Source organism: Anas platyrhynchos, chromosome 5 (assembly GCF_047663525.1).
Source record: "Anas platyrhynchos isolate ZD024472 breed Pekin duck chromosome 5, IASCAAS_PekinDuck_T2T, whole genome shotgun sequence".
NCBI classification, from domain to species: domain Eukaryota; kingdom Metazoa; phylum Chordata; class Aves; order Anseriformes; family Anatidae; genus Anas; species Anas platyrhynchos.
In genome coordinates, this window is record NC_092591.1 from 16,394,642 (window position 1) to 16,407,267 (window position 12,626).

The window sequence follows — 12,626 nt, forward strand, 5'->3', positions numbered from 1 at the left end:
GTTGTGTTATACTTCTTTTTATGAACAACTTTCTTACTAACCAAATATCTACTTCAGGTGAGATGCCACCCTGCTCACCTGGCCCTGTTAATCTTATTCTGCCCCCAGTAGTTTGATGTGTCCTTGCTGACCACCTGGTAGCTGCATAGCCATGTTAATTTAGGTTTGATGTTGCACCAGTGTGTATTTCTCTGGGGTTTATTAACCTTATTCCAAGTATAAGGATGGAAGTGATCATGAAAGCACATGCAAGACTTGAATTTAGCCAGGAGTTAAGATGTATGGATGAATCTTGGCTTAGTTATGTTGCCTGCATGGCACAAATACTTGGTGCATCTGGAGCTCAGGGCTGTCATGACTAATGGACGTGGTCTCCTGACTGTCTGTATGTGCCTGAGCCAGTAGAAGGAGTCAAGTAGTCTGCTGGGGTAATGGCAGGAGAATTTGAGTGTGTAACCCCAGTGTTTCAAAGCCTTTGTCACAGACTGATGGTCAAGTGTGGTGGGCACTTTACAAATGTGTGTCAAGGGGAAAATGTGTCCCTGCTCCACAGAACTTACTGTGAGGCAAGGGGTGGCAGGTAGGTTATGGGAGGTGAGGGGATGACATAAGACAGACTTGGTTATCGTCATAAACCTGGTATTTTGTCTGTTTTAGAAGTGACTTTTATGCAAAGGTTTCGTAGGTAGCATGGCAAAGCAGGAACTGGGGGGAAAAAAGGATATAAAGTCTATGCAGAGAGGCTTTTGACACTGTAGCTCTGTTATTGCATTTTTGGCTAGTTTCTTCTCTTCCTGTCTTTGCGTGTTAAAAATTAGTATGAAAGCTGAGGCTTGGATTTGATGTCTGCTGAAGGTGCACTAACAATTTATATACCACGTTTTCCATCCAACAGGATGTTTTACCTGTTGCTGTGACAGGAACTCCCGAGATTCCTGTAAAAACAGTTGAATGAAGATAAAGAACTACAATTTCAGCTGTTCTTTTTCTAGCCTGTTTAATTACTGCTGCATTCACTCTCTTCCCTGAATAGGAAGTCATTTTCCTGTTCGTTTGAGCCTTTCAAACAGTGAAAGGGAAAAGAAAATTAATAGTGTGAGATGGGAAATGTCATTCTAAAGCCCCAACAATCAGATCGTAGAACTGGGAGATGGCACCCGAAACTATTATTAACTAATTAAAATCAAGTTCTGACCTAATTTCACACCACAGTTTCATCTTTAAGTCAGTGCAGCCATCATAATGGGGAAAAATACCTGCAGTATCCTCATAGAAGTCTGGTGAGGTGCCAAAGAAGGAACCACAGCTTCCTTCTCCATCTGGTGAGGAAGACTCATCAGTCAGGTGGGTGTGGAAAGAGCCCAGAATTATGGAGTGTGCCAGACTTCTTTTTAACAGCTAGATGACAGAGTGCCTCTTCGCCTGCTTCTCCCTGAATGCTGTTTCTGATGGTCTTTTTCTCCCCCCATATTGCCTGTGTGCTACTCATTTAGAACTCCATTTATAATGGAATAAAATATGAGGCTGAGTGAATAATTTGAAATGTATGGCTTTTCCACTGCTGCACCTCCTCCTTTTTTTTTTGTTCCTAAAAGAGTATTTAGGGAGCTCCTGGACCATTCAGGTTCCTGTAGCAGATCTCTTTGTTGTAGTGATTACCCAGAACACAAATTTATAGCGTAAAATAGATCAGCACTGAAGTGCATCAGCGGGTTTTATGACTGTGGTAAGCCTTTTCTTACCAGAAAGTGAGTAACACTCTAAGAATCTGCATTAGCCCAAGTGCTCTTATTCATAGTTTTTAAAAACCATGACTGTGGGGAAAAAGTGTAAAGGGCGATTTTTTAGGCTTTTGAGGTGAGTACTCCCCTGACCCAGAGGTAGCTACACATATATCTATATATATATTATATATATATAGTCAAAGATTGGTTAAATTCTTAAGCACTTAGTTTCATTTTCAGTTTATATTTCCAGATATGAATAACCTAATCTGTGCACGTTTGTTCCATTTGGAGTCTGGTAGAGCTTTATATTTTAACTGGACTCTTGCAAACCTCCTGTAAAAACCCATTTCTGATCCTGGTGAAATTGGGCTTATCTGTGCCGCAGTCCTATTTCAGCTACCATCTTGCCCTGAGAATAGGGCAGACTTTTTTTCAATGTTAGCCCACCTGTGTGCAGCCCTTCATGTTGTATTTACTCACAATATCCCATCTCTGCTTCTCCTTTCTGCATGATACTTTTCTCTGGGTGGTGGTGGTCAGTCACACTTCTGTGTAATTAAGGGCTATCAGGAATCTAATTATTGTCCTAAGACACTAATGGAAATAGTAAATAAAACCGTCACAAGATTAGTGCCTGAGGAGTGCCACTAGTATGTATGTTCTGGTTTGCCAGAACTGCTTCTGGCATACAAGCTGTGGTCGTCATCTTTTTTTATTTAGCTCCCCTTCCTGTTCTGTTAGTCCCTGCCATTCTCTGCTTTACCTGACTGCGTGCTTTGCTGATGCCTGAGACCTCTGCATTTTCTGTGTCTAGAGCATCAGTTGTCCTACAGTGTCTTGATCCATCTTTTGTAGATCCATACCACGTTTTTATTTATTATCTGGGGATCTGATTTTTGTACCATCTCCAAAGGTGTTGAAATGCTTGCACAATACTAGGTCAGCTGAGTGGTCCAGAAGTGTAATTTTCCCCCTCCTGCTCTTTCCCAAATAACGTGGCTATTTTTTGATATTTGGGAAGTGCTTCATGATGGATGCAGTTATTTGTAACCCTTGTATCTCCGTCCTGTGATTTCACATGCCATGCTTTGGTTAATTGGATTTTTTTTTTTTTTTTTAATTATTAGTACCCAGTTAAAGGAGAGAGGTGGCTTCCCCAGGCTCCAGTGTGTTGAGCTCTTCAGAGCCACCTGATGCCCCCCAGCCAGGCTCCCTCTGGTCAGGCATGCTTCAGGTGCAATTCCTCATATCCTAGAACAGGAATCTAAAGCAGGCTAGAAGAACTTAAAACATCAAGGTAGTTATGTATTCCTCTTTGCTGACTACATTGAAAAGCCTGTACTTACAGTGCAGCTACTGACTCTAAAATTGAATGAAGTTAATCTGAGTCTGTGAGATCTAGTTTTGACTCTGGTACCTATTGATATCTCTACACTTTTTTTTTTTTTTATTTCCACCTTGCCTTGCTCCCACAGTCAGCATCCTTATTCTGGCTGAAAAATGAGGCAAAATATCTGTGCAAAATGTGGGGCCATTCCTATATTGTCTTTAATATTAAACTTCACTTGCTGCACAAAGATCCCATGTTTTCTTTTTTAAAGTAATTCAATAATACATTTCGCTATTTAATGCATCTGTATGAAATGCCAAGCCTCTTTTCCATTCAAATCCTTGAGCTTTTCACAGCTCAGCTGTCCTTGCTAATTATTTCCCTTAATTTATCTGTTCATCATCCTGAGATTAAAAAAAAAAAAAAAAAGCTTGGCTATCCACCATTTTATCCTGTAGTTGAAGCTAACCCAGCTCGATCTAGCAGTTCTGTTACTGATTGTGTTAGCAATCCCTGCTCAGGAGTAGCTGGAGCATCCTGTTGGTACCAGTGCTTGTTCTCCTGAGTCTTAGGAGCGAATCTCCCCTATCGATGCAATTCCTCTTGTTTTGTTTCTCATTAATATCTGGCTGTGTCTACCTAATGCTGTGGGGTTTTCAGACCTCTGCAGCACAAGGTGGACTTTATAATGCTTGTGTTTCCAGGGGATTTGGTATTTTGGTGTTTCAACTGTGCCCTGAATGCTACCTGCATATGCCCACAGCTCTGTGTCATCCAGAGCCTCTTTAGAATGGAAAAGGAACCCAGAATATCTGGATTTCTGGTGCCAGTTGTGAACATGGGAGGCTGACAGAGGCCTGGCTGTGCCCCCTGGCCCTCAACCTGGAAGCTTTGCTGGAAGGAGAGTTGCAGCAGGGACACTGGAGCTCCCCGGGGAGCGCAGTCTTGCACCCAGAGCACCTCCTGCTGCTGTTTGGCAGGTCCCAGTGATGAATTGTCCTGAAGCTGAGCCTGAGCCGTGTGCTGGGAGTCCAGATCTGAGCCCTTAGGATGCAGGGTGGCAGCCAGGCTCGCTGGTGTACATCTCTGTGCGGAGGAGCTGTCCTACTTCCTAACCCCACTGCCAACGGGAGGGAAGTTACGCAGCGCATGTGTACATGGGTCCAAGAGCAGCACTCAGAAGAACGCTTTTCCTTCATCTTAACTATCTCTGTATCCAGTAGTTACTAAAAATAAATAAATATTTGCAGTGATGTCCAGGCTTGATGTTCCACATGTTTATGCAGTGCTATAATTAAGCTCTGGAAGCTTCAGAGAAGCGCACCCCCCTCCTGTCCCCGTGCTTGCTCCGGCTGTGCTGCCTGGAGGGCTGTGGTATTGCTGGCCTCTGGATTGCTTCGAGCGTTTGCTGTGGATGGCTTCTCCCTTCCATTCCTCCTTGAGTGCCTGCTCTCCCCCATGATTGATTAATAGAGCTGTCAGGCCAGTAACGGGGCTGGAGCTGACCCAGTTCACTCCAGGGAACATTAAAATTCTTCCTGGTCGTTCTGGATCTGACTTGCCAATTCAGAAGCTTTAAGTTCGGGAAGTGAACCAGAAATTTTCTGTGCCACTCTGTAATTTTCCCATACCTTCCTTTTCTGGGATTACTTGGAGTCTTTTAATCTGACAGATGAGAACAGCATTTTTCTGACAGGTACAGAACATAAAGCAAGGCCGTCCCAGCAGCAGGTTCCGCCTACTGCGATTTCTGCTCAGGATCTTGTTTTTCTATCACTCGCTTTCCTCCTCTGGAGCGCTAATCCTCCCGTGTCACACATTTTCTGTTCAACTTTTTTCCTCTGCTAATCTCTGGATTTGTTCGGCTGCCCTTCCTAATCCACAAGAGCATTTGTGACCTCAGAAGAAACCCTTGGCAAGAGGCTTTTTTTGGATTTGAGTAACATTGATTATTCTTCCTGCAGTGCTGAAAATCAACAGTTGCCTTTCAGACCGTCCCTGAACGAGGCTGAGCTGCTTAACCACTTGCCTACCACAGGCTGCTCGCTGCAACCCAGCCCGAGTGGGGCGAGAGCTCGCAGTTCAGTTTTGTGCTCAGGCACAGCTGTTCCTGCATCTCTGCAAGTTCTGGACAGAACTTGCTGCGAGTGCCAAAATATTGTACATAAAAGCAGGAGATAAACCAAGCAGAGATGTATTTTCCTTCCTAGATTTTTTGTTTTTTAAAACAAAAACAATGTAGTTCCAAAGTTTTATTCTTGGATTTAAAACAAAAGAAAATAAAATCCCCCCTTTTTTTCCTGGAAAGGAAATCTGTACTGTTGAAGACCTTTGGCCATAGCCTGGATGTGGGACTCTCTGTTAGGGTGTAAAGGGGCAGAAGTTGGGTGATGCTTGGTGGTCAGAGCAGGGAGAAGGGAGCACCTCTCCCCATGCTCCGCAGGCTGAGGAGGAGCCAGGAGCTCACTGTCACTCTGGGGACAAGCCTTGGGTGTGTGAGCGCTGTTCTTTTACGTGGAGGTTAGCAAACATCCGCAGATGATGGCTGTGTATGTCAGTGCACACTGTATAAGATTAAAAACCCAAAACCTCTAAGCTTTCTTTTGCCTCATTGGTCTGGAATACAGCTTCTCCCTTCCCAGACCTTTAGGAGATCGCCTTCCTGGGGCAGCAGCAGCGTGTAGCTCCTGCAAGCATGCAGAGCGCTTGCACGTATCCTCTGGCAGCTGGTGCCAAGCAGAATGCAAAGGAATGGGCTCTGCCAGCAGTGACAGAAAATGCAAAGAAACCATCTGTTAAGCCCAGAATCTGCTCCTCCTGCCTTAACATCTCGGTATCTGAGAAAACAGGAGCCCAGCAGGGCTTCGTAGCTTATGCTGTGCTGCTCCTCACTTGCAGGTGATCCTGGCTCCTGGGGATGTAGCTGGCATCTGGGAATACGAGCGGTGTGTCCCAGTGTGGGACCTGCTGTCCTTGCCCTTGGGTGGCACTCTGACAGCTGAGCTGGGCAGGGCTGCAGAAGGTAACCCGCAGAGCTCCCTTCCTGCAGGGGCAGAAGGCGAGCTCCTCGGCAGCCCTTCAATTTCCTCAGTTCTGAGAAGACGAGCAGAAAGGTGCGGTGTTGTGAAGCTGCGTTTCCTTCCTGCCTGGGGGACAGTTCCTCCCTGCCCTGGTGGGGCTGTTGGGGCCGTGGTGCTCCTCGGGCTGAGGGGCGAGCAGGAGGGCCGGGGGAAGTCTCCTCTCCCCAGCGGATTTCCTCGCTCAGATTGCTGAGCGTTTGGGTGGCTGGGGAAGGGGTGGAGAGAGAAAATAGGTCCTCCTGGTGAACTCTTTACTCTTCCTTTGCAGCCTCTGGTTACCGGGGTCACGTCTGCCCTCTGCAGTGGGGCAGGATTGGGGTTTCTGCCACAAGGAGGGCTGCGTGTGCTCTGCGTGCTCTGGCCCCAGCGGCAGTGCTGAGCGGAGCCGGCTGTGTGCGAGGACAGCTGAGGTCGTTGGCTTGCTTGGCTGGAGAGACCGGGAGCGAGCCTTAAATATTTAAAAGTTTTAATGCTTATTTAGATTGAATATGTAAATATTTGAGGAGCTGTGGAAAGGCTGCGGATCAGTGACGCTACCTGCTCTTCATCCCCCAGAGCAGTGTCTTTCCGCCCCCTGTCTGGGGATGAGTTTTGCCACCTCCCGTGGGCTCTGGCGTGGAGTCTCATGCATGTCGGCTCCGTACCTGCGTGGACCTGGCCCTGGGGCCTGTGGGGATGCCCTGGTGACAGGGGAAGGATGGGGCAGCTCCTGGGTAGTGGGGAGTGAGCTGCGCTGCTTTGGTCCCGAGAGCTTCCTTGGATTTATCCCAAGAGCAAGCAGGCTTCCGAGCCAGGCTGCTGCTCCAGGCTGTGTCTGAGGGTCTCACGTGCAGGGGTAGCAGTAGACACACACAACCATTTTCCTGCTTTCTGCCCCACTTCCTTTCAAATACAAGCACTTTCCCTCTGTAATCAGACTTCCCCGTGTATTTCTGTTTCCTTTACTTTCTACAATGCAAAGTGGTGAACTTGGCACTATTGATTTTTTGCTTCTTCCCTTCTCTCTCCAGAATACTTAAGATATTTTTGGAGCCTTTCATCTCTGAGCTTTCTGGGGAGAAAGCAGCAGACACCAATACATCAGCTGTCAGTCTGCAGCTTCTCAAAGACCCGGCTTTCCACCCCAGAGCTGTGGCTGTTTTTCAGCATGACTCGCGCAGCACCGATGCGCAGCAGAGCTAAACACCGGGGCTGTGGCTGGGGAAAGAAGGGGCTCTGTTTTACAAGCGGTTTGGTGCAAATTTGTGATGAGATACAGGGTAGAAAATAACCTCAGCAGAGAAAGGTGGCGACTATAACCCGAAGGTTGACATTCAGTGGAGTTAAGAAGGCAAATTATGATGGAAATAAACCCCGTGCATTTTGGGGTCAGTGCAGCCTTAAGTGGATACCCAAATTGCAGGATGCAGTAGATGTGTGTAGAAAATGCTGTATTCAGCCCCGGGCGTCAGGGGGCAGGGAGGTCGGGTCAGGCTGCTGCTACGCCTCCGGTTCCTGGGGAGCAGGATTCAGAGCCAGGAAATGTTGGAGCTGCCAAGCAGGGACTTTGGGGCTCTGAATTGTGGAAGTGCAGAGCATTGATGGCTTTCGACCAGGAGGGAGGGAAAATTGGACAGAACTTCCCCTTGTGTGGCATTTAATTAAACTTTCTAGCACTCGAGACAATGTTGGTCTGAATGCTCAGAATAAAGGTATCGGCTCTGATGGTTTCTCCTTACCTTCACTCGGCCCTTTTGGGTGAAAGTTTCACGATTTCCTCTGCAGCAAGGCGGGCTGCTTGCAGAGGTGCCCACACTTCTACTGTAAGCAGCAGATCAAATACAAACCGAAACAAAGCCAGAACTTTGGTGCAGCTGTCTGGGGACAGGAGCTCATTAGCTGTTTGCAGAATGGGAGCAGAATTGTTGAAGAAAAAGAGGTTTATTTCTTTTTTTAATGGAAATAAATTAAGAGAAAAATGAGGATAAATGGAAAGGGAGAAACGTGTTGTACGTTCCTGAGGGATGTAGCAGGGGGCAGATCTCATCTTCAGTTCAGAGAACAGAACAGGTTGGTATTCAGGCTTCATTTCATGTGAATGATAATGCAAAAATTATTTCTGCAAAAGAGCTTTGAAGAAAAAAAGCAATCCTGCTGAGCCGGGTTCTGAAATGCAGTTGATTATAGCGTGGATGGGAACGTTGATAAAATTAAAAAAAAAATTTTAGTCATTTAGATAAATGATTTTCTTCTAAATCCAGCATTTGCAGGGCTTTTTGTTTGTTTGTTTGTTTTTCCCTCAGTGAATGGTTCCAGACCTCTTCCCTTGGACCTGGCTTTATTTCTGAACTCTGCTCCCAGAGCTGCCTGCGTGCGGGGCTGCGGCTGGGACCACGGGGGAGCGGTGGCACGCCGCCAGGCGCCCGTCCCCTCCCGTCCCCACGATGTCCATGGATGGCCAGTGTTCCCGAGAAAAACAACCCCAAGACTTTAAACAAATTACGCTTAGTGGAAACAAACTTCTTCTGCCCTCCTGTATAACGATTTTGGATAATGTGTTGGCTGTGTGCTTGGAGGACAGCAGAAGGAAGGGAGGGATGGAGCCGTGCACACACACAACTTGCTCTGGAGGGGCTGAGAGGTTTCTGAGCGCGAAGTGCTTTTTAACTCCCAGCCAGCCTTCCTGCTGGAAGGTGAGCAGTGTAGTGATGAGGACATTTACCTAGTGGTTGCTTTCTTCTGTATAGGAATTTGTAAAACTTGGGAAGGCAAATGCCTCATATCTGGTGTTTTCTACAGATTTTGTGCAGCTTTGACGCTGTCTTCCACGTCATTCACCTGATCTCTGCTGGGTTCTGGCAGTAAGCAGCAATGACATGAAACCAATACCCAGCTGGCCTTTTTTTTTTTCTTTTTCTGAAAGCAGAATAGGAAATACAGACCGTAGCCTACTTTGCAGAAGAAAGCACGCCATGGCTATGGTTTCTGTTTTTTCAAGCTGGTGCTGATAAATCTTTTCTCTCCCTTCTGTTGCTATGGCGTTCGTTCTGCTCAAAAACAAACCTTGGGGTGATCGAGTCGAATGCAAAGATCGTTTGGAGAGAGAGATGCTGAAAGAGAAGGGAAGTAGGAGGGCTCAAATTCCAGCTGATGACAAACAATGAATCAGTGTTTGTCTCAGCAGAGGGCCATCAGAAATTTTGCACTGTACTTTCAGTGACTTATGATTGGGTCTGATACTCCACTTGAAAAGGCTCCTTTTTTCCCCCTCAACCTTTTTTTTTTTTTTCCCTCCCAACTTTTTTGCCTTGGTATATAAAGGGAAGGTGGAACACTTCCAAATTCCACACGGCTCAGAAATATTTGCTTTCCACAGCGTGGCCCGGAACACAGAGAGCTTATTCTTGCGAGCGGTTTGATCCTCCAATCCACAAAATCTCGGATCAAATTGTGAAGGTTTGTGTGGCCGAAATGTACCTGCTGCCCTTGCTGAGCCACTTGAAGCTGAGCTGCCCGTGGAGCAGCTGCCTGAGCGTGCTGCCGCGTCCAGGATCGCTTTATTTGCGAGGGAGGAGGCCGAGCACTGTTACAGGGGCCCTTTTTGACACTTGCTGATTTGCCTGTGCAAATCCTGGTAGGTGCACTCTGTTTACGTGCTCGGCATACGCCTGTTGGTTTTAGCTGACACGAGTGTTGTGAGGAAGTTACCCTGCCCAGATATCTTACGTTTCTGGAAAACGCTCTGCTGAAAATGCCTGCAAGTGCCTTGAAGGCTTCTTCTATTCTTGGGTCAGGGCTGAAAGGGAGGACTGTGTTCTTGTTTCTGAGTGCTTCTGTGCAGATTGAGCTGCAACGGCAGCAAGAACGTGGTGGGGTCACCAATCTCAGATACTTCTTGCTTCTCACTGTTTTTCAAAGTGGAAGCCCTGAAAAGGATTAATTCACGTTTTTATACTTTGGCAACTGGGACCTTTCCGACTCTGTTGAATGGACCCTTTGTTTTGGAGTTTCCCTCCAGATATGATAGACAAATTAAAAAAAAAAAAGCCAGGAGAAGCTGTGTGATCATCTGAGATTTCTTCTAAGGATATTAACTAATATTTTGGAATTTGATTACAAAAGTAGATGGTCTCCTTCCATGTCCTTAGCTAAGCTGTGATTCACATCATTTTGCCTTGGTTCTGCAGACACTTAGATTTGCGCTGCTCGTGGGAGCCAAAATGTGCTAGCACAGCCAGGCCTCCTGGGGACTGCCTTGCCATACCCCATCAGGTCCGTCTTGTCTGTCTTCTACATCATCTTCCCATGCAGAGGGTCTGCTGCCCGCCTGTAAACGGTACCTCTGAGTCTCCTCAGAAGATGTGCAATATGTTTTCCAGTCTCATTAGGATCTGCATGAGTACTTCAAAGATAGCACTAGAGCCTCAACCTGTGGCCATTAGCAGGAGCGTGTTAAGGCACTCCTTCACTCAAAGCAGAGCCATTTCTATGGGGTAGGAAATTATATAGGACAAAACCCAAGCTAACGAGATGGTGAAGATGGGGCAGCCGTGGGAAGGCGCGTGCCCGTGCCTGTAGGAGCAGATGCCATCTGCAGCTTCCGCAGCATGCCTCTGTCCTACATTTCGAAGATGTTTCACTCGGCTATTTGCAAGTGTAAGTTGCCGCTGCTGCAGCGCATCTCACAGCTTCTACAGGAGCAGCAGCTGATGTTGTGGTGGCTTTCGTGCTGCAGGCAGCCGGCTTGTTGAGAATGTGAGCCTGCCTGTTATTTACGCTGAAAACGTTGCGGTCCGATAAGCTTTGTGGGATTGGGGTGTTTGGTAGGGACCTGAGGAGGTCTTTAGTACATCACCTCGATCAAAGCAGATTCAGCTTTAAATTCAGATGAAGTTATTTAGGGCCTTGTCCAGTCAGGTCTGAAAACATCAAAGGGTGGAGATCCTCCGGCCTCTGCAGGTCTCTGTGCTGCAGCCGGGTGGTCCTCGTGGTTCAGGGTTTTTTGCTTGTGTAGCAGGAATCTTTACTTTTTGGATATATGGCCTGGTGGGATGAGTCTGAGCTTCCACAGTGACATTAAAGAGTTCTTTAAGGGCTTGTGTCTGCATCCCATCAGGTCCAGGAGCCCTGCCTAAGATTCCTCAGGAGATTCCCACCTCCACCCTCTTCCAGTACAGGTAGCCGCTCTGCTCCTTGAACCCTGCCGTGGTACTGGGACCAAGCCCTGTGACACATCGCCTCCCTTGTTGGGCCCTTCCCTGCTGTCTGGAGCTGAATTTCTGCCGAGCCCATCCCAAACCTGTGTTCCCCTACCCAGCTCCCTGCCACAGCATATTTGCTGTGCTCTGGGCGCAGAGCTCCTCCCTGCAGCTCGGTGCTCTCCCTGCAGCAGATGAGCCTGCAGCGATCCTGAGCTGCATATTTGTTACCTGTGCTCCTGCCCTGGGTGCTGCTCTGTGCAGTCCCGAAGGGTGAAGGGCACGGCAGGCGTTCCTCTTATTAGTGGCACTAATTATTGTTGGCTCATTCCTTTCGTGCGTACGTGTAACTACGGGGAAGAGAGCTGAAGTGGGAAATACTTGCTCAGGGTGGAGAAGCAGCACAGATAGGCCTTTGGATGAAGGATGCTTGGCAACGATTTCACTGCTTTTACATGAAGTTAGATGTATATTGCTGAGAAGTAAATATCTGAGTAAAGTTTTTTGGCAGCCAATGAAATGTCACTTCTCAGGGATTTAGGTGATGTATCAAAATAAAGGCAGTGTGTAAATGCCACTTGTGTGATGGGAATGCCTTGGACAGGGACGAGAGCCTCAGATCCTCCACATTTTAACAAAAGGTTTCTCTCTGGTTTCTTCAGCTTGACCTCACCAAACCCCTTGAAGACCAGGGCCCTTTGGACGTGATCATACATAAACTGACAGATGTCATCCTTGAAGCAGACCAGAACGACAGCCAATCTCTGGAGTTGGTGCAAAGGTTCCAGGTAAGTGGCTCTTTCACAGCCCTTTTGCCCTTCAAGCTGGAGGGTGATCTTGGTGCAGCACATCCAGCCTGTTCTCTGTGCAGTTGGTGATGTTTGATGAAAAGAGCTTTCGGGCACACTGCTGCACTGCCCTAGGGAGCCCACCAGAAATTTTGTCAGTCAACAATAGACTTTCACCTCTGGATAGGTTTGACATTGGTAAGCTTAATAATAACTGGTTTCCCACAAAACATTGTCCTGATGTTGTTCCAGACATGCTAGCGTTGTCTACAAGGAAAAGCATGTACTTGTAGGGCCCTTTACATATACCTGTCTGCATGATAGAAGGTACTGAATTAATTTGGCCCAGTCCTGTCCAGTTGTCCTGCTTCCCGGAATGCTGATTTCTATAAGTCAAGGCTAGTGTCAGCATTTTTGTCCTCTAATACAATCCTGTTCTATTAACTTTTTTTCCTCAAGGTACAGAGAACTGCTTTCCCAAAGAATTCCTATCAGTAGTCTGAATAATGATGCGCTTATCATTT

At 47.0% G+C, this 12,626-nt stretch overlaps 1 protein-coding gene across 2 annotated transcripts in view; it reads left to right on the forward strand.

Annotated features, from left to right (window-relative positions):
• The window catches only part of ITPK1 (inositol-tetrakisphosphate 1-kinase), a 139,947-nt gene that overhangs the window by 55,729 nt on the left and 71,592 nt on the right, over window positions 1-12,626 (forward strand). For both annotated transcript variants that reach the window (XM_027459635.3, XM_027459636.3), the window contains exon 4: window positions 11,977-12,102. In XM_027459635.3, the coding sequence (XP_027315436.1) occupies window positions 11,977-12,102 (126 nt within the window). The remainder of the gene's footprint in view (window positions 1-11,976; window positions 12,103-12,626) is intronic.